The sequence below is a fragment of the Neopsephotus bourkii genome, unplaced genomic scaffold (assembly GCF_033783945.1).
Source record: "Neopsephotus bourkii isolate Nb327-2 ecotype Australia unplaced genomic scaffold, CSIRO-AGI_Nbou_v1 NB_1638, whole genome shotgun sequence".
NCBI classification, from domain to species: domain Eukaryota; kingdom Metazoa; phylum Chordata; class Aves; order Psittaciformes; family Psittacidae; genus Neopsephotus; species Neopsephotus bourkii.
Genome location: NW_026902113.1, coordinates 8,882,403 through 8,908,127, shown reverse-complemented (window position 1 = coordinate 8,908,127; position 25,725 = coordinate 8,882,403). Strand labels below are relative to the sequence as shown.

General features: G+C 40.9%; 1 protein-coding gene across 3 annotated transcripts in view; it reads left to right on the top strand.

Moving 5' to 3' along the window:
- ATP8A2 (ATPase phospholipid transporting 8A2) overlaps nucleotides 1–25,725 on the top strand; it is a 335,578-nt gene that overhangs the window by 159,120 nt on the left and 150,733 nt on the right. For all 3 annotated transcript variants that reach the window (XM_061374620.1, XM_061374621.1, XM_061374622.1), the window contains one exon: nucleotides 19,793–19,976. In XM_061374620.1, the coding sequence (XP_061230604.1) occupies nucleotides 19,793–19,976 (184 nt within the window). The remainder of the gene's footprint in view (nucleotides 1–19,792; nucleotides 19,977–25,725) is intronic.

Below are 25,725 nucleotides of genomic sequence, written 5' to 3'. Positions count from 1 at the left end.
TGGAGTTAATGAACTTCTTGACACCAGGTGCATAAATCACTGCTGTAGATGGTAACGTCAAGTAGGTAGAAGCATACAGGAGGCTAATCCTGCTGTCCAAACAGGCAGTATAGGCATCCAGTGATACTGTACATTAGGAAATGGAAAGCCTATATTTCTTTGTGGCATTCTGTTCAGTAATTCAGTAGTGTTAAATCCGTTCCTGAAGGGGTATGGGGACACTTAGTGTCTCTCCACTGGCTTTCATTTGTTTCATTTGGAGACCTGACAAACCAGAAGTGTTAGAGAGCTATTAGACTTAGCTGAGGAGACATGCATTGAGAGAACCCTGTACGTAATTTTAACAGACCTTGGCATAATTAACAGAATCTTCTAGGAGGGGGGCCAGGACTACACTGGCCAGAATATCATGCTTAACTTTTGCAGACTTTGAGAGCAGAGGCACTTGGCAGGGCAGCTGTCTGACGGGATGCTGGTGCGGTGAGGAATGCTGCTGTTAATTTATCCATTCATGTACCAGAATAAACAGATGGCACTGCTAGGCTGCTGCATATTTCCTTTCCATTTGGTGCAGATATTTAATGTCTTTTTGAACAGGAAAGTTAAAGTGCAGAAGAAATGCATGCTAGTTTACTGGCTGCTTTATTCCTTTTCCTTTCTTCCACGGTTTTATTTTTTTAAGAGCCAGGTCTCATGAGTGCTGTCCTCAAGTTCAGTTTCCTGGTTGAAAATCTGCATACGGTAATGCAATATTCTTCTCCAGGAAAGATTTTTATGGCATATGTAAATGAAATAAGACCAGCCCCTGGTGGTATTAACAGGATGCTGGCTGTGTATTAACGTGCTTGCAGTTTAGGTCATTCTCACCGAACCCTGCAGCTCTGTGAGGTTCAACTGCTTGGTGGAGATGACTTTGCATTCTTTCAGTGACCCGTTGTAAAATACTGTTTCGTTAATGAAACTTTGTTTTACAGACATCTCTTCCCTAACTGTAGATGGTACTGAATCGGATGTGTAATACTTCTGTTTATGCAGGCATAATTAAAGAAATGTGAGTGGGAATCTGGCCAAAATCTGGTGTAAACAGATTATAATGGGAATAATCACTTTCTTCCGTGATCACTCAATTCTCTGGATCAAACTGGTCTTTCCAAATGTTAATCCCTTTGGGGGCCAGTGTGGTTTCCTTTACTTAAACTTTCAGAGAAACTTTGATTTTTATCAATTTCTTTGTTTTCATAAGCCAGGACTTTTAGTGGGAGTGGAGTGAGATTTCAGCAGACACAGCAAACATCAGTGGTACATAGGTGTGCCAGAGCAGCTTCCAGGCTCACTGTTGCATTAGATGTATTGCCCTTCTAAAATGTCTTCATTTGTGTCAACAACCTGGATTGAGGAAACTTTACAGTTCTCTTTCAGGAATAGGAGAGAAATAACAATCTGGACAAAACTGATCCTCAGCATCTTACTGTGTGCTTCCTAAAATATGGTGTTAGTTGGTGCATTTGTTGCAGAAATCATCAAGTTGCCTCATTGCACATCTGGAAGCTTCCTTGGGATTCTGGAGCACTGAGAGGAGTATTTATTTCCTGTGTTCAGGAAGCAGTAAGCTTTTTGTCTGCTCTTCATAGTGCTGTGTTGAAAACCAAGCTTCACGCAGGTTCTTTTCCCACTTAGAAGTCTGTGCAGCAGAAGAAAAATATTCTTCAGTGGAGTAATTGGCTGTTTTCACTAAGCATTTTCTGTTTAGAAGATATTTTGGTAGTAAAACTGAGGAGCTGCAGTCTAGCAGGCTGTTTGAGACAAACAGGAAATTTTCTGTAGCAGGAAAAATCAGTTTGCCTGGTGCAAATTTTATTGTGCTGTGTGTGGATTGAAGCACCCTCTGACATCTGTCCAAATGGAGTAATGAATGGATGCAATTATCCAAACCAAGGTAGGTAGATTGATCTCCAAGTCTTTCAACTACGTAGTGGTGCCCAACATTTTGTCATAGAGCACGTAGTACAGTTAGTACTGAGATACTTGCAGGCCATGTGTGAGCCCTTGCAGAAGGTAATCTTGGTGTAATAAGGTCATTGTTATTCTCTCCTGGTGAGAGGTCTTTGGGATTTTGCTTTGTATCCCTTTGTCTTTCCCATGTGCTTTGCCTTCTGGAAGTATGTTAGCTGAATTAGGCATGTAAGACAACTGCCACTGAAGTAAGAAAAATATCAGTAAGTACTGAATTATGTGGATGAAGAATTTAATTCTCCTTTTTAGCTGTCTGACATCTTAGGAATAGTGGTAGGTGTGCTTTCTATAACTTTTTTTCTTTTTCCTATGCTGCCTATTTTTTGAGAGGATTTCCTTCGTAGTAATAGTCTGTCAAAGCCTGAATATTCTTTTTAAAACATTCAATTGCTGTTGTATGTTCTTAGTTTTGTCTCTTACTGCTGAAGAGGAGGAGCTGTGGTATGCATGCAGTGAAATGGAATTAGATTGTAAAGATCTAGATTTGATTTTTACGATTACTACCCCCTTCAGATATATGGCTTACAAAAATTGAGGAGTTAGTTAAGGTTAGAACAGAACAAGAGCAAAAGGAGGCCTGCGGTGCAGGAGTGTAACGCCTCACCTTTTCTCTTCCAAGAGGTTTTTAGTACGGCATCTCCAAACTTATGGTTAATACTGCATGTTAGCTGGTCTTTGGCTTGTGATAAATACATATAGAAACTTACATTTGCTGTAGTTGTCAGGTAATGATCTTAAGCCTGGTTTCATATTTGAGTGTCTAGATTGGACCAGAACCAGTCTAATCCAGTTTTTGTTTTGAACAGTGACCAGTAGTAGCTGCCTTGGGAATGTGTATATGATTAGTGAATGTGAGATCTCTGTTTCCAGCAGCTGTGTCTGCATCTTGGTTGCATAATTTTTTCTTTAGATTTTAAATCTTTCTTTCTGTATGTATTTAAACCCTAATGCAAATTAGAGATTAGTCTACAATCGCACCCTGAACAGAGATGTTCTTTATTATGCAGTAAAAATATCTCCTTTTGCTTTTATATCCTGGTGATTTCATTGGGTGCCATCAGGGTTGTAATTTGTTTAGCAGATTTCTAAAGGTGCTGCCCTTTTGGACATAGCTGAGCAATTTCCTCACATGGAGCTGAGATTCCTAGGTCCAGAAATACAATGTGCTCCAAAGCCTTGCCTAACAGCTGGTGTGCTGAAGGTCTGTCAACAAATGACTTCTAGCTAGTCATGTTCTAGGCAAGGCCAGAAAGACTAAGCCTAACAAGTACCTATCTTGAATTTGTCTAAGATGCTTTTGCAGGCTAGGCTTGTTATGCATACTAAAGGTACCCCGTGAAACAGGCTTAGTTTAAGCGTCCTCTTTAGACTGTGGGAGATCAGGTTGAGGTAAGGTGCACTACCCATCTCCTATTGGGCTACTTGAGGATGGAACAGTGGATTCTGGTTTCTAAATCCTATTCCTGTTGTTGCTTCTACCAGTTACCCAGAGGACAAAATGCCTGTTCTCTAGCTTTATCACTGCCTGCTGAAATGGACTTAGTCATCTGTCTATACCTCAAGGAACAACTGATTTATCCTTATGTTTTGCACATGTGGGACATGGTCAGTCCAGGGATTTGTTTTCCTAGCAACTGCATAATTTCCAGTTACAGAGTAAACATCAGGAAAAAAACCCTCAAAACAAGACGATCATGCTGAACCCTGGGAGGGTGAAATGTAACACACTGCACCACAGTTTGTACTACTTGTGACACACTTGAAGGAGTTACATGCCATTTGTTCAGATTTAGTTTTGTGTGTGTCTTAGTGTTCTTCTGTAAACACTACAGCAGCCTTGTAGAAAAACAGGTTACTGGGACTAGTTGTAAGATGAAAATGTTTTCGCTAAAGTAATGCCAGAGAAGTTTGTCACTGGAAGCTCTCCAGTGAGAGGCTGTTGAAAGAAAGGTGAGTCAGTGGAATCGAAGGCAGAAGGAGTTTTAAACAGCATACAAAGGAAAGAGGGGAGGCCATGTTTATTTTCCTAATTGTGGTTTCAGGAGAGTAACTGGCTGCAAAATTACTTAATTATCTTGTGTTTATTGTAAACTCCTGTGCTTTTCCTGAAGACACCAGAAGGGCTTTTGCTTCATAAATCATGTTAAATCAAAGCACTTTCATTATATTACAGAGCTCTATAAATTGGTGTCACAACTTAAGAAAAACACTTTTATCTGCAAGCACTTAAGAACGCTGCCACTTTCAGAGCCGTGTAAGACATTAGTAGCTGGCTTGTTCAGATCCTTTCAGCTTTCATTCTGACACATAACATATTGAAGACATTCGTTGTTTGTATAATACTTGGTTTGATCTTTTTCCCTGGTACTTTCAGTACTGTTGAATCAATCAAAGGAAGTTACAGCTCTGTTGGGCATTAGCATACATTTAGATGTTTCTGCGTTAAGAACTGTTCACAGAGGAAAAGGGGCTTTTATGTCAAAAAGGAGAGTAAACAGTATGACCGCAGCTCCTTTGAGCTGTGCTGCTATTTCTGACCCACGTATATTTGAAATAGCAGTTATTCCAGTTCGAGTTACATGGTTGGGAAAGGTTCCCTCCTCCCCCTCCTCTTTCTTAAAAAATGCAATTCTTCAGTCTCTCTAGCAACTAGGCAAATGCTTCAGATGGGAAGAGGAGTCTTGGTGACTCTTGTGATGGTTTCCTTCATTCATGGGTTAGCATGCACAACTGAGTAGATATCTTTCTTTACTGCTGCATTCCATAATGCAAGAGCAGTTGCCAATGCTAAATATTCAGAATTTCTGCATGGCACGTGGATGTAATTTTGCTTGAAAACTTAAGATGAACTTATTGGGAGAAACCAGGTCTATAGAGGACTGTCTGATCAACTGGACCTTATTCAGCATAATAACATCCATAGAAGGATTAGGTTTAGACTGGGCTCATATTGATTACCGTCAGCTATTAAACTGAGTAAAGAGCCACTTAAAATGCATCTGTGGCTTTCCTAATAGTCTTATTTATTCTGTTTTATAGATGTCATAGATATGTAGTCAAATGTAGGAAGGGATAGAGAAGAATAAATGTATGGCTCATATAAAAGTCTAGGAAATCTTAATATAGAATTTAGCAGTGGCCATGGTAATTATGGCACAATGCAATTGAAGAGGGTTTTGTTCTTCTTAGAACCTCTGTGTCTTCAGTCAAACCTTTTCTTCTTAGCAGTGAAACACAAATATGTGACATAGCATTTAAGAAGATTCCAACTCTAATACGTATGCTAAAATTTCATAGCAGCTGTTATACAGAAGTGAGTTTAATGGTCAGTTTTCAGTTCAACTATTTATTCCTGATGAGTTTTCTAAAATTAAGGCTGTTAGATCTAGTTCTCAATTTCCTTTTATCTAGCAGAGGTGTGGGGGGGGACACACCTCGAAATATCTGTTACTACAAGGTCTGACTTCCTCTGAAAACTGTGTTATGGTCAGACGTGTACTGATGAGATTACTATTTCTAAATCTAGCAAAAATTAACATTTTAATATGGAGAGTGCTTCTAAAAAAATGTAAGTCTTTGAGAACGGACCCTTTTGGAAGGAATCTTTCCCATGTGTAGCTTTTTTGCTGGATCAGAGCAGTTTCTGTTGAGTCTGTGCTGGCTGTCTAGCTTTCTCAAGAGATCTGTTTATTTCTTTTGATGGATTGGCTTTTATACCAGATGGGGTTTTCTTCTTTTCTGAGGAGCCTGTGGCATAAAAATAACCAAGACATTTTATAGTGTCTACCCAAAGTGTTGTTAACTTAAAGTTGCCAAGTCTAATGTATCCACTGTTAAAAAACCCTGAAGTTAAGGTAATGATGCACAAAGTTGTATAAATAACTTAAACACCAGTAGGTCATTCAGGCAAAAGAAAGGGGATGATGTGATGGTGAGAAGAGTCTGAAGTGCTGATGGATGAGGAAAAGGCAAGGCTGGAAGGAGAAGATTGTTTACCTGCAGAAAGTGCTCCAATAACATGGGTTGATGACTACATGTAGGGGAAGGAGATGAGGTCACTTCTCCACTGCAGTGCCCAGTTATACTGTGTCTCACTGGAGACCTTTAGCACACAAGGCAGCATGTGTACTAAGCATCCTTGTTTGAAATTCAGACCTTTCTGTGTGACAGAACCACATGGGAACTCTCTTTGGGGACCATATTAGTCCTTTAGTAGGGATGTGCCTCTACTGTCACTAAACTGAGACTTTGGGTATAGAACAGTTTAGATGGAAGGGACCTCTGAAGGCCTAGTCCAACCTCTTGCGCAGTGCAGGGTTGTCATCCAAAGTAGAATGTGTCAGTCATGATTTTCTGTAGCTGAGCTGAGGAAAATGTTTGTGGGCAAAGATTCCCCAACCCTTCTGTCAGATCTTTTCCACTGCTCAACACCTTTGTGAAAACATCCACAGTATCCAACCTGAACTTCCCAGTTTACAGTCTGTGGCTGTTGTCCATTGTTACATTATTTGATATGTCAGGAGAGTTCAAATAACTCAGCAGTAGTACACTGTTGTTGTTAAAGTACTCCTCATCTGCACAAGCCCAGGTGACACCTCTTCTTACAGTGTATTTTTAGACCCCTGACCATCTTAGTAATTCTCTGCTGGTGTCTTTCCAGTTTCTCTTTTCAACTTGGGGTCTAAACCTGGGTGAGAAGATGTTGCCTCACATGTGCTGAGAGCTGATCATAACTTCTGTCTTTGTCTTGGTCACATTTGTGTACTGAGTCACTACCCTGCATGATGTGCTTTGATCACCCTAACAGTGCAGTTGGGCTCATTCTCTGAATTCCTCAAGGTTTCTTTGACTAAAAGCCCTGCAATTCCTTGTAAGCTAGTTTTCCTAGTTCAGTGTCATCTGCAGATGTGCTGAGGGTATCCTTTTTTGTCAGCATCTGGATTACTGATAGTTCCGAGCAGGATGGACTCTCATGGTACTTTGTTGCCAGTTGAACACTTATTTTTGACCTTATTCCCATGAACTATATTTTATACAGAGAATGATGTATTACTTATGTCTCAAATCCATTAAAACAGATCCTCACTTGGGCTAGTAATTGCTCTGCTCCAGCATGCTGGCTTGCATTTGGACTGTTATTTATACTGGATATGAGTGATGTGAATGACCATAAAATCTGTGGACTTAAAAATTAAACAGCAGGACAACTACAGTATTATTGTAGCCAAGTAAATGTAGAAAATAAGCAGGTTTTCTGTTCCATGTAAATCTGGGTTGTTTTTTTTTTTTCACATGTAGAAGAGTTAGTAATTTACTTTTTTTGGCATTTGGTCTGTTTTTACAGAGTTTTTTTTTAATTCAAAGTGTTAGCTTTGATTTTGAAGTCACGATCGATTGTGAGTGTAAGACTATTAGCAGTCTGTAGTCTTCATGGTTTTCCATTATACTCACAGGAGAGCTGCTCGTATAATCTCTCCATCTGCATGAACTGAGTGATTTGACCACCTTCATGTTTGATTAGAGTTGTGGAGTTCTCCTGGAAACTGTGTGGTAGCTATCTTTGCCTGTGCCTTGCACATCACTGCCAGCAATTTTTTAGCAAGACTGCTCTGACCCTATTTGGATAAAGATGGTACAGAGAATTGTATAGATGTATACGAAGTGAAGTGGCTTTTCAAAACTTAGTTTAAGAAAATATAGTGCCCTAAAAATGAATTCTGGCAGCCCAGCAGGAGGGCCTGCTGCTTTGGTGGTTAGAGTGCAAGCTGTGCCATGTGAACTGACAATGAATTCCCAAACACAGTTGTCATTACCAAACTATTGGCACATCTGATTTTAGAAGACTTGTGAACAGCCTCTTGTTTATTGTCTCCATCTTCCCCCCTCCCTTCTCTAATCTCTCTTGGGCACAGTTTATTTAAAGATAGTATGTACATTACTGTGCCTTGTATCCTGCTGTGTAGAGTAGCTGTAGAGCTAGTAGGAGCTTGTAGTAGAAGGCACTGTATGTCTGCTGAGTCCTTCAAAAAGTACAGCTTTTCCAATTAAGACATTTATATCCAGCCTCTGCAATGTGTCGTAAAAGCTTTCCAGTTTCCGGGTTATGTTTGAAAGTGGGGCTCACTTTTTCCACCAGTAGCCTGTTTGGCTATGCAAGTTTTCAGTGCGTTGTAATTTCAATATTAATTGCTGTTACTTGAATTTTTCCAGTGTGTTAATATTTAAGCTTATAAACTTCTGATATATAGTGACCAGGTTTGTGTGAACTTAGGTTTCCAAATCTTAGTTTGTAACTAAAATAAAGTTCAATTTGATTAGATTATGTGCTGCTATAAAAGCCATTCCATTAAGTCAGGTGAGCATGCGTAGACTCCAGGCCTTTCTCTAGACAGAGAGCACTGTAAGCTGACTTGCTTTTTGTAACTGGATTTATAAAAGATGGCATCAATTTAGCCTTACTGCTATACTCTGCTACATGTGGAAGAGTATCCCATCTAACTCACAAAAGCTGCTTTCCTGATTCCTACAGAGCCCATCAATTTTTCAGCACTGGACAAGTCATCATTTTTCTTCCCAATTTTTTTTTACTTCTGATCTTGCTTAAGTGAAGTGCCAGCGAATGCAGTTCGCCTTCTGGGAATTCCTTTTTTGTCTCAATTTCTATGGTATCTTTTTAAGCTGTTTCATGTAGTCTGGCTCATATAGCTCTTCCAGTTGTAGCCTAGGCTATGGGTGGTTTAAGTTACCTTAGCAACAGTAAGGTAGCTCAGTCTGATAATTCACATTTCATTTAACACTAATGACTTGGACATGATCCAATTCAACCTTACCATGGGTCTGATGGTCTGAAGCAGCCCAGTGATTAAAATCACTGTAGCAGTGAAGAGGACACGTCTCTCGTAAGACCAGTCTGGTACACAAGTGGACATGGAAGTAATCTGCTCTTCTCTGCCCTAGTAATGGACTGGTACTTCATGCAGGTACTCAGCTGCTCATCAGGTCACCCTAAAAGATAAATTTTAAGTTAATAGAAAAAGGCTCATTATAATGCCTGCTGAAATGTTTCAAAGCTGGTTTTCTCTCCAGGAAAGAAGGCCCTTCAGGCAGTATCCTTCTGCTTGCTTTCAGGAAAAGCTTAACTTAAATGCACCTGCATTTTTCTCTCCTGTTCTAAACATCCTGATGTATAATTGTTCAGGTGTCTCTTTATTCCCCTTCAGTAAAAGGGGTGAAGGAAGGGACAGCCTGTACCAGCATGTTATTTAGCACTAAGTATGTCCTGTGAAACCACGAGCATGTATGTAACAAGACTGGAACCGCAGTGTTTTGTGTTCGAAAGGTGAAAAGGTTTGACATTGTCAAGACTTGGCTACTAGTTCTGTATTCTTAGTCTAATTCAGGAAGCAAAATTGTTGGCCTAGTTTGAGCTATCCCTTTTACCTTTTTTTTTTCTTTTTTGGCTGTCAGTACTCCATGGAGTGCTGTTCTGTGCAGATGCTGGCTGATCTTGTGGTCAGAAATATGGATGAGACTAAAACTAAAAATCATATGTGCAAAAGAATCGGTTCTGAGAGGTGACACGCAGGAAATGAAAACTGCAGTTTCTTTGCATTTTCTTCAAAACCCCTGTAGATTCCTTTCAGTAGCAGCAGAATGGCCAACTTGGAGCTTTCCAAGAGGCATAATTCTGAAGTCAATGCAAGTCTGGAAGAAACAGGAAGTTGTGTTTTGTAAGGCTTTTGCTCTGCGTTAAGCACTTCTGGCTGTGCGTGCACTCTCAATAAGAGTGCTAAGGGGTAAGCATGGACACTTGGACTGTGACTGTCTATCCCGTACTGTTAAAGAGCTCCCTGACTTTTCCTGGATGGCTCCAAAATGCTTGGACAAGCTTCTGGGGACAGTCAGTTCAAGCAGTTGCTCCCCAGTTTTAGCAGGCTGAGACTGGACATGGTCAGCTTCTTCTTGTCCAAGAGCTGCCATAGCTATTAAAGTGTGCTAATGTCCTGTGTGAGCCTCTGACGTGCAGCTTCGGTTTGACATGCTCTTCTCTGCAGTGGGGTCCTCACAATTGAAAGGTGCTTGAAAATCAGGGTTGCAGGGGACCAGTATATGTTGTGTTCACTCTGCAGTCTGTGTGTTTCTGGTTTGTTCTTACAGAAGCAGCTGATATCAATCAACATTGTTCTCACAAGCCACAGGGTATTTCTGTATCTTAAACCTGAGTACAGTACCATTCACCAAGATATGGCTGTGTTGGAACCATGTGTTTCAAGGGTTAGCAAGATGGCCATGCTAGTGGCTGGCCAGGGGCAGAGATGCTGTTACTAAACCTTCTTGATGTAAACTTGGTCATATTAACTTCTAGTGTAAGTGGTGACTAAACATGACAAAAGCACCCCCTTATTCTAGATGCCATATTTTAATGCTGCACTTTAATTATGTGCTTAGTGTATAGCTGCCTTTGCTCTAGAATATTACTGGTTTCTTTTTCCTCTTTCCCTTCCCCACTTAGAGATTGATGTAAAAATCCTTTCTTGCAGCTTGAGTTTGGGCGTAGTGAGTGTGCTGAGAATGTTTTTCTCTAAGTTAATACTTAACCTGGCTTTGAACAGAGTGCAGGTTTGGTAGTTGACCAGGAGTGATCTGGTCCCAGGCTGACTCCTTGTTGTCAATGTCTTTTCTATCTGAAAGTGGTCTGAATATTTTTAATCTTTGCAACTCTCTGATGCTCAACTCCCCTGCCTGTGGTGAGACTGTGAAAGCCAGAAGTTCAGTTATTTTTTTTGTTTTTTTTTTGCCTAAATGTCTGAAGATTTAGGGAATTCACTACTAGCATTTTGTTCTTTTTAAATAGAGACCGGGGTTCAAGGAAGGGTGGGAAATAACTTGTATTTCTGTTCTGTTGTCGGGGGGGGGAAAATGGGGGAGATCACCTTGTTTCCCTGATACGACTTGACCCTCATTTCTGAAGTACACTGGTAATTCTGAAATTGAACATTTCCCTTTTTATAAATAGGTGGTACTTTGATTTTGGATAGTGGGTCCTCAGCACAATACTGCATGTAGCAGTAATGATGATAATTATTCTGATGATAATTACTGGGTGAGATACCCTGCTTCACACTGGCTCTGTTCCAGGACCATGTAATTGGGGAATTGTGGGCTTTCGAACAATAGTGTATAGTTGCAGGTTGATCATTTATATGCATTCTCCTTTTAAATTCCAGACTTTTTTTGTAGAGGGAGAGAAAACAAATCACGCATAGTTATTAGAATTTGGAATGAAGAAATGGTCAATGTTTGTAGTGCTGTTGGAATGGCAAGCTATCTGCTAGCTACATCTCCCTTCATCTTCCTACCACATCAGTGTTTGTGGTTTGTTTCTTAGGTGTATGATCCTGAAAGAAGCAGTAGTTTACAAAAGTAATGCTGTCTGAGGCTGTTGCAGTTTGTTTTTCTGAGCTGTAGTGAGTGAAAAGCAGACTGTACTGCCCACATGGCGTGGCTGATACTACCACAGCATTGCTGCTCTGCTTCTAGGGGCAGGCTCTCTCCCTGGCTCTACCAAGTCATCTGTTGACTTGATTGCAGGGTAGAGCCTTACTAAATGGGCTGATGCGCTTATCAATGCCCATAGGCACTTAATTTCACCATGTGTTGCAAAAGTCTATAAGCAACTGTGTGGAACACGTGGGTGCTCGCTCTCTGCATGTCCTCGAGGTTCTAAAGGTTATAAATCTCTATGTTTAACAGGCTAAAATTTGTTTGCTATATCATTAGAAAACGCTGATTTTTCTGTTGCATGAGAACTGCTCAGGCTCATTAGCATGGAAATGAATGAGCTTTAATCAGCTTGGGCTGAGGGAAGCTCAAAATTAATTTGATACGTTAGTTTCACTTTAAAAACGTATTATAGCTGTTGCCACTAGTGACCATTATAGTTAAAAATGCAAAATAGCCTTCCATTCAGCCCCATGTTTATGCCAACTCATCACTTTGCAGATCATTCGTTTTCCAAAATAGATTTTCCCTATTTAATCTTTGCCCCATAAAGAAGGTTGGGGGAAGGGCAATCGAGGCAGAAACATGCAGGCAGTGATATCAAAGTGGAAGAATATGCTGACTTGAAACTTAACCCTGTGTTCACTGGGGCACTGTGTATTATCACCTGCTCAATTCATTGAATCAAGCTTATAAAGAGATTATTTCTTAGTCCTTGTCCTCTGGAAATCATTTCAGTGGCAACTGTGAATGGCAAATGAGTTGCCAAAATATGGAATGGAAGTGAGAAATTTTTTAGTGATATATACATTAAAAAATACATAGAATTAGGAAAAAAGCAGTCTTTGTTTTTGTGGTAAAAAGATACTAAATGAGTTTTGAGTTCTTCCTCTTCATAAGACTGTCTATGATTCGGTGGCTTTATAACTGCAAAGAGAGCTTTATATTAAGAGGCCATTTCTATTATACCTAAAGTGATGCAGAAGGAACTATTTTGGTAACCATTAAAGAGAATTGCCATTCACAAGTTCTATGAGCCTGTATGTGGGGGTGTGTGCATGCATTTTGACAGAGCCATGGTAGGCATCATATCCCTATTCTGGATAACCTGAAATTTAGAAATAATATATATGCTGTTCAGGAGGTGTGTAACTGACATGTCAGGCTGAAAAAGAACTGAAGTATTTTTTTATTTTAGCTACAGTAAGATTAAATGAGACTTCTCATAAGTGAAATAGGATTAAAACTCTTTAAAATTAAAAAATAGGCTTGAAACAAATCTGGTAAATTTGGATGAGTTAAGCGGTGAAGCACTTTGGAGCATGATCTGCCTAGGGGGCGGAAAAGTAAGTATGGAGAAGTGAGATTGCAGCTGAAATGACCAAGGATGGTGGAGTTGTGGTGATTCTTACAGAAGCCAGCAGGGGTTTTGTAAGATTTATGGTTGACCATCTTCAGAAGAGGTGGGACTAGGAAGTTACTGTAGAAAAGAATTAGCAAGAGCTGCAAGCACAATCAAGAAGTGAGAATTGTGAGAATGGAAGGAGGACATGGTCTGTCTGTCATTTCAGCATTGGGTGCCTGTGTTGGGAGAAAGTAGACGTTTTACCTTATCAGAAAGCAAGAGAGAAAAAGCTTATGCACCTGGTTAATTTGAAGGTATTTAGCACTCCAGTAATGCAAGATGGGTTTCATGCAGTGTAATTTTTCATCAGTAGTAGGCTTTTTCATGTGAACTAGTTACCTTGAGCCCTCTTTACTGTGGTGGAGAGATAAGAGCACTTATTAGAGGAGATGAACTGTACCCTTAAAGTACATGTCTAAAATAAGCCAGATGGATTGTGCTGCGGAAGTGCCTGTTTCTCTCCATTGACTATAAAAGGAGCGGGTGCGGTTAGTGAAGATAGAGATGTCTCCACTGAAGGCACTTGTATTTAGTTGGACACATTACTTTGGTGCTTTTTATGAACACTAAACTATCCATCAGTTCACTCAGTGCTGTCTCCGAAGTTGTAAGTACTGCACCGCAGCCAGTCCCTGTGTAATTGTGGTTGTCAGCAGGTGAAGGAGCTTCAGAACACTTGGTAAATGAAAAGCATTCAATGTAATATGCATCGTTTTGATTTAAGAAGCGCATGTGCTTTTGTTCAGTCTTGGTTTTGTGTGGGTTACTGTACCATTATAAGTCTACCCAAGATATCTTGGAGCATCATGACTGTAATTTATGACTAGCCCTTGTTTGCATGACACATGGCTGAAATCTGCACCCTGGTGTGTGTCAGGAGAAATCAGTGTGTAATTAAAAACTGCTAAATATGATGTCACGGTTTCATTCCTTGCTTTCTGAGCATTACTTTTAGTGGTGTGTTAATTTATCTTGCTGCTTCTTCTGGGAACCAATGCATACACTTAAATGTCAATATTATTGATAGCTCTCGGCTCTTTCCAGGCTGTCTCCCATCTCTTCCATTTCTAAGGATGAGGTCACTGAGCATTTTGAAGTACTAGTGTATTTTATGATAGGACAGGGTAAAATCATGTTCACTGCAGTAAAGGTGTGCTCTTAAGGGTCTCTGTTGTTGCATTAACAAGGCCTTTCAAGGAAGTAGAATATCAAATTAATGCTTAATGTTAAATACATTAATGTCTTTGTGCTTAATCCCTGTTAGAGCATGGAAGCAGAAGGAGCTTTAAACAGCTTCCTTCCTTGCCTTCCTCTTCTCACAAATGAATATTAAAAGATTTAAAAGTGTGGGTAAGAATGTTTTAAGAGTATTTTGTATCAAATGGGGGGGGGGGTGAGTATGCAGTCTTCAACAGAAATGCTCTTGTCTCCTTGATTTTGGGGAGGGCATCTGCAAACAACAAAATCCCTGCAAAACCCAACACGTAGACAGAACAGAGAATAGGCTCAGTATCAAGCTGTGCCTTGCTCAGGCGTGGAAGAACTTGTGGGGCTGCCTTTTCTTTGTGGCTTTGTAGGATGGCCTGGATATAAACTGGTATCTTAGAAATTACCCAATCTTTTTCTGCCTATGTCTTATGAAAGGACTTCAATCAAGTTTACGTATCTTTTTCTGTATTAATCATGTCTGTCTTTACATATAGTTGGGCAGTTCAGCTGGTAGTTCTGTAGCAGAACCCTCTCTTCATTGGGTCCTTGAGATTTGGATGCAATAAATAAAACTAATAATTCTGTGAAATACTTTAATTTTCCATCTGTGGTTTATGTTTGTATACTTTGAAGCATCTTCAATGATGCAACTGTAGTTTTAGGGCTGTGTGAGGAGTATTATTTACAGTTGCCATCAATTGCTTTCATGCATCTGTGACTGTGCAATAAATACAGATGTGGAGGACAGAATTAAGAAACTTTTTCACTTCCTGCTGATAGTATCTTGCTGAGTGTAGCTGACCTATGTGACACAGGACTGGTTGTGCTGATTGTGTCCTTCCTATCTCATCTGTGACTGTATCCATCTTGATATATTAGCTGGAGACTGGGAATAAGAGGGATAGTTGCCTTGCCAGATTGACTGCAGTAAGGGAATTGATTGATTTTAAAATCAGTTGCAGTGCCTAAAAAAAATGAAGTTAAAGCTCTGTTACATTGCTTTGCTTGGTTAAAATGAATATTTGATTTTCTATTTATTTTCTACATTTAAAAAAAATTTATCAAACAAAGTGGGTTTCTAAATAAAATGTCTGATACTTAGTTTTGAAAATATCATCACTGTTGGTTTTTTCATCATGACAGAGCTGATAGGAATTTGTTAATAGCTCTGGTTATCCTCTAAATATTCCTGATAAAGAAAAATAGAACTGACAGATCCTCCATCTGTGCTTGAGTTCTCTTCTTAAAGAAATAAAGTAAGTCTGAGGAAACCTTCCAGCAAAATGCTGAGTAGAATCACAAAATATCTCAAACTGGACGGGACTCATAATGATCATAGAGCCCAGCTTCCTGCTCTTTGCAGGACTACCTTAAGCCTAAACCGTAAGAGTAGAACATTTCTGGACAGGCAGAATATATCAGGTAAGAAGTTTGCTCATAAACATGTGAACCCAGCCTAAAGAAGTGAACACAAAATCAAGGTTTAAAGCTACTGGGAGCTGATCTGCAGAAGTCAGTGGGAAGCCACTTACAATAACATCCTCTGTGTAAAACAGCTGTGTCTCTTCTCTGTGCTGTGAGCTGTGCTATTTATTATATTAGCTTCCTCTAAGTACAAGAAGGACCTTAAAGTATTTACCAATAGTTAACAATAAAGTACTCTGGCATCTGAAAACTACTTACTTCTGCCTCCGTCCACAGCTTCCTTGTGGATTTAAGTGATGTGAGGATAATTAGGTCCATATCTTTCAGAGGATCTTAGGCTCTGGGCTCCCATATTCTTCCTAAGGAACAGTGTTTTGTGCCTTCTCTTGCTTCTACCCATCCCATTAAAGAGGAAGCAATGTGATACCAAGGCATCAGTCCTCTCATTCAGGATTCGAACTGCTTTCTGTATTAATCTGTTAAAGGTGCTGATAAAGGCTAATCAAGTTTGAGACTAGGGGAAGCCTCCCATTTTTTCATACCAGCTTTTACCCTCTCAAGAGCACGGCTACTGGAAGTCCCAGAGCTGGGCAAGTAGCAGGTTTGCTGTATGCCTGAAACTTCATGCTTTCCTTCCACCATTCATGAGCACTTTATATTAAACAAACAAATATTGAACACTAAACACTTCATAAAGGCACAGCTTTGACCTCAGGCTCTCTGCAGCATGGGTAGGTTAAATTGACATTCTTGGGGAAATAGTTTGAGCAAGAATCTGCGGATTTGATCTGGTAGCTGTAATCGTGGCATTTGAAACCTGAGGGGTATTTTTTCGGGGAGTATGTGTAAAAAAATGAGAATCAGTCTACACTAAGCTGATTGTATCTGTTGTAAAAGGTGCTTTTGAGCAGAGACAATAAAAATAACTTGGGTATAAGCAAACATTTGTAATTCTTTTGAGTTGCACTCTAAGAACCTTTCTAAGAAGCACTGCTGTCTGACCGGTGAATGAATACATGAGCAAACAAGATTTAGATGAGCAAAACATCAGTTACACATCTTAACTCTTATTTGGTTGTCTGTCAAGGCCAGGGTTACACCCTCATATTGCTGCAGTGAGCTCTGCAGTGAAAGCCAGGGGTGTTCCACCAGATGATTATTACCAGTAGTTGGTTGCCTGTTGCTGCAAAATTTTCTCCAAAGTAGATATTTCTTTCCTTATGCTTTTTGCTTTGAACTTATTCATTTGTCCAGAAATCTTTGTGAATTGGCTAGTCCTTCTTCCCTTCGAAGATATCACCTGGGGGAATCTGCAGATTAATAGTGTCCTGTACTATAATCTTCCAGTTATTCATGTGGACAACCTATCAAATGTGTCGAAAGAGACTGCAGCTCTGATCATCTGACAGAGGGGATTAATATCATCTAATGCAATGTGTTGGTACTAAATAGATTATAAGAAGCAGAAGAGGTTTGGAGACACAGTGACTTGGGAGAGGAGGGGAGTAAAACCCCTCAGGAAACCAGTAGCCATCTTAATTTACAACTTGTAGTTAATATATTGTGTGCAGCAAACCATGTTTGCACTGTACTTGATGGGGGGGTGTCACAGAAGATGCTTGCTATAAAGCTTCTGTTTAGAACTGACAACTATAATAAGTAACACTGTTCTGGAATCTTGTTTTACATTTCATCTTAAACCAAGTGCAGAAATATTTTTGGTGCATAAAGTATATATCTCATGTTTTCTGTAGCTTGTTTAGCCTTACTAGGCATATAAAGATGTTAGTCATTAACTGGGTATTAAATAACTGGGTGTAATTAACCTTATTTGGTCATAACAGTAAAAGCAGTAAAAGTATACATTATGTAGTATTTGATAAATATGTTTATATTGGGGCATTCTGTTGATTTGATAAATAATGGGTCATTAATGGCAAAGTTGACTTTAAATCTGAAGCCACAGCTACTCTTGCAGGCACAGAAGTCAATACAAGCTATGTTAGCTTGCCTGACATGTTGCAGGTAAATTGCACTAGAACAAGCTTGAGCATCTCTGACACATTCTGATCATGTCTGAAACATCTGTAGACAAGCTGCTAGTTTAAGCTACAGAATCAGAGATGCTGTTTGCAGTCTGTCTCTTTTCATTGTGTTACTTTAAGCACATTTGAAACCAGGGAACTTGTTAGCTATTTCTATTGCCATGTAACTGAAAACTAAATGAACCCAAACTGGACTGCTGAGAGATGTTTATGCCCAAGGAGGATGTTAGCAGATACACACAGTGCTCAGCTGAAATGAAATAACTGCACGAGGGGACTGGTAAAAGTATATGGTCTTGTGCACTGCAGATGCCCCTGGGGCTGGTAATAGGGATCTGTGCACTTGTCAGTCCATCCCTCCAGAACTGGCTCCGAATCCCTCTGGCGTTCCCATTTTATGGCTTGAAGTCCTTGTTGACTCCTTTCTCCATACGTTAGTGTTTTATTATGTGAAGGGGTGGTGAGAAAGGGAGGTGTGTGCAGGTATGTATGTATGAGAGAAAATTTGGTGCAGACTATATTCTGCATCAAATGTATATTATGTGTAAGTTACAATTACAAACCAACACCTTTCATGCATCTTAGGTTGGTTAATGTGTTAGGGTTTTGTGTTGGCAATTTAACTGGGCCCCTATGGTGCCAAGCAGTGTTTTTCTTGCCAGGTAGTGGAGTGCTTAATAAATCTATCCAGTGTTTTTAAGTAAATTTTATGGCTCAGTCAATTTTTTCCTGCTTTCAGCTTTGAGGAATAAGGCAGCTGCTACACTGCGCAGGTGGTTTAGTTCACAAACGGATTTTGAGCCCAGCAATTTTTTTCATAGGAGGTCTTTCTCCCCCAGTTACTCATCGAGTTATTTTGAGTTGATCAGCACTAAACAAAATCAAGGCCATAAAACAAAATGTTAAACAAGACAACTCTGCTTTTTTTGATCAGCAGTAATCCAGCTGGGTGTATTAAAGGCTCTGTAAGTTGCTCCCACAGGATATATGGACTCCGGAAAAAATGCCATGTAAAAAACCCTCTGTCTCGCCCATTCCCGAAGCTTGCCATTCTCCCCTTATTTCAATAGAAAAGCTTTTAGATATCAGTTACATTCTTTTTGTTGAGTGTTATGTGGCTGACTTGAGATGTGGAAAAGTTTTGTCTAAAGCTTTATTTAAGGAAATATGAAATAATTTGGAACTTTAACTAAAACTGATCGGGAAAGGAATTAGGGTTGTTTGTACAGATGGGGTTAGAATGGAAATATTTAATCTACATGTAGGTATTTCCAAAATACCTCATGTGATTTGGTAACCTGATCCACCTTTCCCATGAAAAAAAAAAAAAAAAGGCATTTTGGGTGTCTTATCCAATCTTGTAACCTGGTCCTGAGTATTTTTCCACTTCTCCCTGATTTAGACTAAGCTGAGCTTTGTTGAATTCCATGAATTTTTATTGAATTGGAACTGATGCATAATGAGGGAATGATCAGGTTAATGTAATTACCAATAAAACTGATAGAAATACTTAGATGTCATTAAGTCAGCCTTTTGATTTTGATTTAGAATTGAGTAATATCATCACTGAAGTCAGAGCTGCACCAGTGTGCAGCGCGAGTGTGAGATCAGAGAGGTCTTATTCTTTCTGATCCTAACTGCATAGTCTGAGATTGGAAAGATGGACTGGCAAATGGAGAGGTAAACTGGAGTGGGGAATAAGGTAAACCTGCAGTTCCTCTTGCCAAACCACTGAGAATGTCTCTGGTTTACTCTCTGAATGTATCTGTGGTCTTTATTCTCCTGGATGAAGATGCACTGTTGACAGCAGACAGGGAAGTGCCTATACTGCTAATCCATAAACTGTTGTATACAGAGGAAACTCCCTTTTCCAGTGCTCCCAGTATAACATCACTGGTTATGTTGAAGTGCATTGGGGGGGGGGGGCTGAGAGAGCAAAACAAAGCTTTAAAACCTTTCCTATCTGGTCTCTTTTGCATAAAATAAGAGCAAGTAGATAAATGTGAAACTATTTTTAAAGCTTCTTTCTCCTTTTGAAATAGTTTGGCACAGCTTCTGAAGCTTAGTTGTTGAATAAAGAGACTTCCCAGCAACTGCCCTTTGAATACTTCTAAATGTAGATTACAGCTGTCCTTTTGGGAAAGGCACATAGCTCAGCATGTAAGAAACTGACACCTTTTTCTCTCCTTTTCAGAGTATCTCCTCTACAGAAGTCTGAAATAGTAGACATGGTCAAGAAACACGTCAATGCCATAACACTTGCCATTGGGGATGGTGCCAATGACGTGGGAATGATCCAGACAGCTCACGTTGGAGTGGGCATCAGTGGCAATGAGGGCATGCAGGCAACCAATTGCTCGGATTACGCTATTGCACAGGTCAGAAGCAAAAAAAGAACAACTGCCATACTGTGTTATCAGAAATACATTGTACAGCCATGTAGTGTTTGGTGGCTTCTCCTAGCTCTCAAGCTAGGAGCATCTCTGCTTGTTTCCCTTTTAAGACAGCTGACTGCAAGAAGTATCTTGGATGTATTTCTGGGATTCATTATTATGATTTTGTATTATTAAGGGCAGAGCTCCAACTCCCCTCAAAGTTTGTTTCTTTCTGACAGCTGTGCAATGTCTCGGTCCCTCAGTAAGCTTCTTTGGTGCAAGCCCTTTTCTTTTACTATGAGTAGGTGTTACAGCCACGTGTGTAAGAGTCTGGCTGTTTGGAAGCTCTTACTTTGAGGCGTGTCTCTTCTTTTTAAATTCTTCCCACCCCCATGGTTTATCCAAGAACTGGTCACAAGTTTAGAGCTGGCCGACATTTTCCCTCTAGGTGTGTTATTCTGGATGTTATTTGGGTGGGTCCTTTCACCTAATCCCATTAAATTCAGCACCAATTACTTTAGCTAAAGAAGAGATTAAACGCCTCTTTTGTTAAAGCAGAGATGTAGACTAAAGACTTAAAAAGAGATGTAAGAAAGGAAGAAGATGCTTCTACTGCTGGACGTCCTCTGAGTACTCTTTACAGCTGAGGTGTTCTGTCTGAGGCTGATATCAGGGCAAGAACAGCTGACAGGAAGCAGAGATGAGCTGCTATCTCTTCAGGGATCTGTGAACACCAGTTGATGGTCCCTTCTGGCAGGGTGAAGGCAGATTTGCTCTACCAAGTGATATGAAATATTATCATCTTTTAATGGTTTCAGTGGAAGGTGAGGTTTTGAAAAGGCAAGGGTAATGCTGCTGTTTGCACACATAATGTTTATTGTGTTAACCCTGCTGGGAAGCAAAGTGGCAGTGTTGTATTGCTGCACTCCTTTGCAGCCTGATGAAGTGCTTTGGGTTTCAAGCTTGTGTAACTGAGACCTTTCACCAAATTTATCTTGAAAATTTTAGGCTGTTTCTGGCATAAATAGTAACATTTATGCTATTAGTAACAAGGGCTTATTCTAGCATAAACAGTAACATATTCCAAATGCATAGCATTATAGGAACTGCCGTAATCATAAGGTCCATGGTCTCTTGTAATGACTTTCTCATTTTTAACTTCTGTAGACTCTATTTTGCTTCTGCTGTGTAACGTCATTGAATGCTTTTTACTTATACTTCCTCAGATCATTTATTACTTCCATTTTAATAAGCAAGCATTAGCAGTGAGAGATTTGTCCATAGAGAGCCCTACACATGTAGTTCCTTTTGTGTTAGCTGCAATAATGTTGAATCTGAAGAAGTAATTTCATGTTCATGTGTCGCTTTTGCATTAACAAAATATCTTTTCTTTGGATTTAGTGTTAGAATGTGTAAGTAAGTTGCTGTTGGTTTAAATTCCAGTCAGGGAGTTACTGACAATAGGAATGAGCCTTCTTCTTTCAAGATGAAGTAAAAGCTGCTCATAGCAGCACAGAACTTTGACTTTCAAAAATTAGTAAAACACTGTGGAACTGTACTTCTTGTGATTGTGTTTGAGGGCTTTGTGCTGATTAGAACACATATAAAGGAATCCCTCCTGTAAAGGAGACTAATAGTGTATGGTAATGTGTGTTTCAAAGTGTTCAAAAGAAAAACTTGATCTCCGTGGGGTATATTTCTTTCAGCAAAGACATATAACTCCCACTAAAGCATTACTGTATGTGCATGCCTTGAAGGCAGAGTATGTTCTTATTGAGTAATTTAAGACTACCACTATAATGTAGCATCTCATGTTCAAATGGTATTTCAAATGCAGTGGTGCCAGAAGTAGGCACTTAATGAAGGAGAAAGTTTCTATATAGGCTCATTCAGGATTCCAGGAAGAATCAAAGCACAAACCAAACAAAAATAAAAAGGCAACTTGTGTCTGACTCTACTCCAAATAGGTTCTGCAGGTGCAAGGAGCATCTGTTTGAATCATCCTTTTCCCTTGAAATGATTGTACACCAGCGATCCATATTTAGAGAATTCCCAAATCAAATGACCTAACTGTTTGGAGAGACAGTAGTAGAATTTAATAACTTTTCCTCAGTGAAAGGCTTTATCATCTTAATCCAGAGAGCATCTGGTGTCTTAGCTAGGGAAACTTCTTTCTTAAACAAATGTTCATGTTTCAGTTTTCAGGGGGGCATCATTCCATCCCAACACACCCAGTCAGTTGCCATCACCTATAATAAATGCTTGGAGCAATGCGGAGATATTCCGGCTGCTCCAGCCAATGAGCCGGCTTCATTTGAAGCTTGGCTCAGATGCCTCTATACAAATGCCCATAGCATGGGTAACAAACAAGAGGAATTAGAGATGTGTGCTCGACTACGGGGGTATGGTATAATAGGCATCACAAAAACATGGTGGGATGGCTCCTATGACCGGACTGTTGGAATGGAATGTTACAGGCTCTTTAGAAAAGACAGGCCTGGCAGGCAGGGAGGGGGAGTTGCCCTTTATGTTAGGGATAGGCTGGAGAGTATGGAACTCTGACTGGGGACTGGTGAGCAGTTAACAGAGAGTTTGTGGGTCAGGGTTAAAGGGAAAACAGCGATGGGAGACATTACTGTAGGGATCTGTTACAGACTGCTTGATCAAGAGGAATCTGCGGATGAAGCACTCTATAGGCAGATAGGAAAAGCCTCACGCTTACAGGCCCTTGTTCTCATGGGTGACTTCAACCACCCTGACATCTGTTGGAATGATGGTACGGCCCGGCACAAGAAATTCAGGAGGTTCCTCGATTGTGTGGAAGACAACTTCCTTCTGCAAGTAATAGAGGAACCGACAAGGAGAGGTGCCATGCCTGACCTTGTGCTCACCAACAGGGAAGGGCTCGTTGGAAATGTGGCACTGCAGGGCAGCCTTGGATGCAGCAACCACGAGATGGTTGAATTTAAGATCCTTAGGACAGTGAGAAGAGTGTGAAGCAAGCTCACTGCCCTGGATTTCAAAAGAGCAGACTTTGGCCTCTTCAGGAACCTGCTTAGTAAGGTTCCATGGGATATAGCCTTAGAGGGCAGGGGGGCTCAAGACTCTTGGTTGGTCTTCAAGGATCACCTGCTACAAGCTCAGGAGTGTTGCATCCCAACTAGAAGGAAGTGCAGCAGGAGGGCCCGGAGACCTCCTTGGATGGATAAGGAGCTGCTGAGGAAAATTCAAATGAAAAAAGAGTCTTATAGAAAGTGGAAGCAAGGACAGGCAGCCTGGGAAGAGTACAGGAATGTTGTCCGGGAAGCTAGGGACCAGGTTAGGAAAGCTAAGGCCCAGTTAGAATTAAACTTGGCTAGGGATATTAAGGATAACAGGAAGGGATTCTACAGGTACATAGCAAATAAAAAACAGATTAGGGAGAACGTAGGCCCCCTCAGGAAGCTCTCAGGTGAACTAGGTACACAGGATTTGGAGAAGGCTGAAGTTCTGGATGACTTCTTTGCCTCAGTCTTCACTGGCAAATGCTCTGACCGCACCACCCAGGTCTTGGAAGGCAGACACAGGGACTGTGAGAATGAAGACCTTGGGCCCACTGTAGGAGAGGAATTGGTTTGAGACCGTCTTAAAAAACTGAACGTGCACAAGTCCATGGGTCCTGATGAAATCCATCCGTGGGTCCTGAAGGAGCTGGCAAATGAAGTTGCTAAGCCACTGGCCATCATATTTGAAAAATCATGGCAGTCAGGTGAAGTTCCCAACGACTGGAAAAAGGGAAATATAACCCCCATTTTCAAGAAGGGGAAAATGGATGACCCAGGGAATTACAGGCCAGTCAGTCTCCCTCTGTGCCTGGCAAAATCTTGGAGCAGATTCTCCTGGAAGGCATGCTAAGGCACATGAAACACAACAAGGTGCTTGGTGACAGCCAGCATGGCTTCACTAAGGGGAAATCCTGCCTGACCAATTTGGTGGCCTTCTATGATGGGGCTACAGAACTGATGGACAGGGGTAGAGCAGTTGATGTCATCTACCTGGACTTGTGTAAAGCGTTCGACACTGTCCCACATGACATCCTTGTCTCTAAATTGGAGAGACATCAATTTGATGGATGGACCACTCGGTGGATAAAGAACTGGCTGGATGGCCGCACACAAAGAGTTGTGGTCAATGGCTCAATGTCTGGCTGGAGACCAGTTACGAGTGGTGTCCCTCAGGGATCGGTGTTGGGACCGGTCTTGTTCAACATCTTTTTCGCTGACATGGACAGTGGGATTGAGTGCGCCCTCAGCAAGTTTGCCGATGACACCAAGCTGTGTGGTTTGGTTGATACGCTGGAGGGAAGGAATGCCATCCAGAGGGACCTTGACACGCTTGTGAGGTGGGCTGATGCCAACCTCATGAAGTTTAACCATGCCAAGTGCAAGGTCCTACACCTGGGTCGGAGCAATCCCAGGCACAGCTACAGGTTGGGCAGAGAAGAGATTCAGAGCAGCCCTGCAGAGAAGGACTTGGGGGTGTTGGTTGATGAGAAAATGAACATGAGCAGGCTTCAGTGTGCACTTGCAGCCCAGAAAGCCAACCGTATCCTGGGCTACATCAAAAGGAGCATGACCAGCAGGTTGAAGGAGGTGATCCTGCCCCTTTATTCTGCTCTCATGAGACCTCACTTGGAGTACTGTGTGCAGTTCTGGTGTCCTCATCATAAAAAGGACATGGAACTGTTGGAACAAGTCCAGAGGAGGGCCACGAGAATGATCAAGGGACTGCAGCACTTCCTGTATAAAGATCGGCTGAGGAAGTTGGGGCTGTTCAGCCTGGAGAAGAGAAGGCTCCGTGGAGACCTCATAGCAGCCTTCTGGTGTCTGAAGGGGGCCTATAGGGATGCTTGGGATGGACTCTTCATTAGGGACTTTAGTGATAGGACAAGGGGTAATGGATTCAAACTTAAACAGGGGAAGTTTAGATTGGATATAAGGAGGAAATTCTTTCCTGTCAGGGTGGTGAGGCACTGGAATAGGTTGCCCAAGGAGGTTGTGAATGCTCCATCCCTGTCAGTGTTCAAGGCCAGGTTGGACGAGGCCTTGGGTGATATGGTTTAGAGCGAGGTGTCCCTGCCCATGGCAGGGGGGTTGGAACTTGATGATCTTAAGGTCCTTTCCAACCCTAACTATTCTATGATTCTTTGGAAAATTTGGCTTGCATTTTGGATGCATTTTCACTGTTTTAATTTCCCTCTGCCCCACAACATGGCATCACCTCATCCTTTAGTCAAGATGGGGGGTATCTGTCTAAAAGATAATTTCTGTATTAAAAAAAGTTCTGCTGGGCTTGATACTGAGACAACTGTGGAAACTTAAGAGCTGTTTCACAGGTAGGCTGGACAGATGGTCATAATGTTCCCTTTTGATTTAAAGCTCTCTAAATACAGTAGCGTCCAAACAAGGGTGGTGTCTTAGTACAGCCCTATCCCTACAGTTGCTCAAGTGCAGCAGTAACTGCATTTGCATCATTTCAGTGACCAGCATGAAAACAAATTTAATTCCCTGCTATGTCTTAATGGTACTCTACACCAGTGTGAACAGCCTCAGAACTGTGTTATTTAGGTTACTGATATCTCTCCCTTGCTGTATTATGCAGCAAACTCATTTTCATGAGAGTGCAGTCAAGAGAGCAACAAGTGGCAGGACTTTTCCCTACCTTGAGCTCCAGAGAAGACTACAGCCATCACTCATGAAACTCAGCAGAGAGA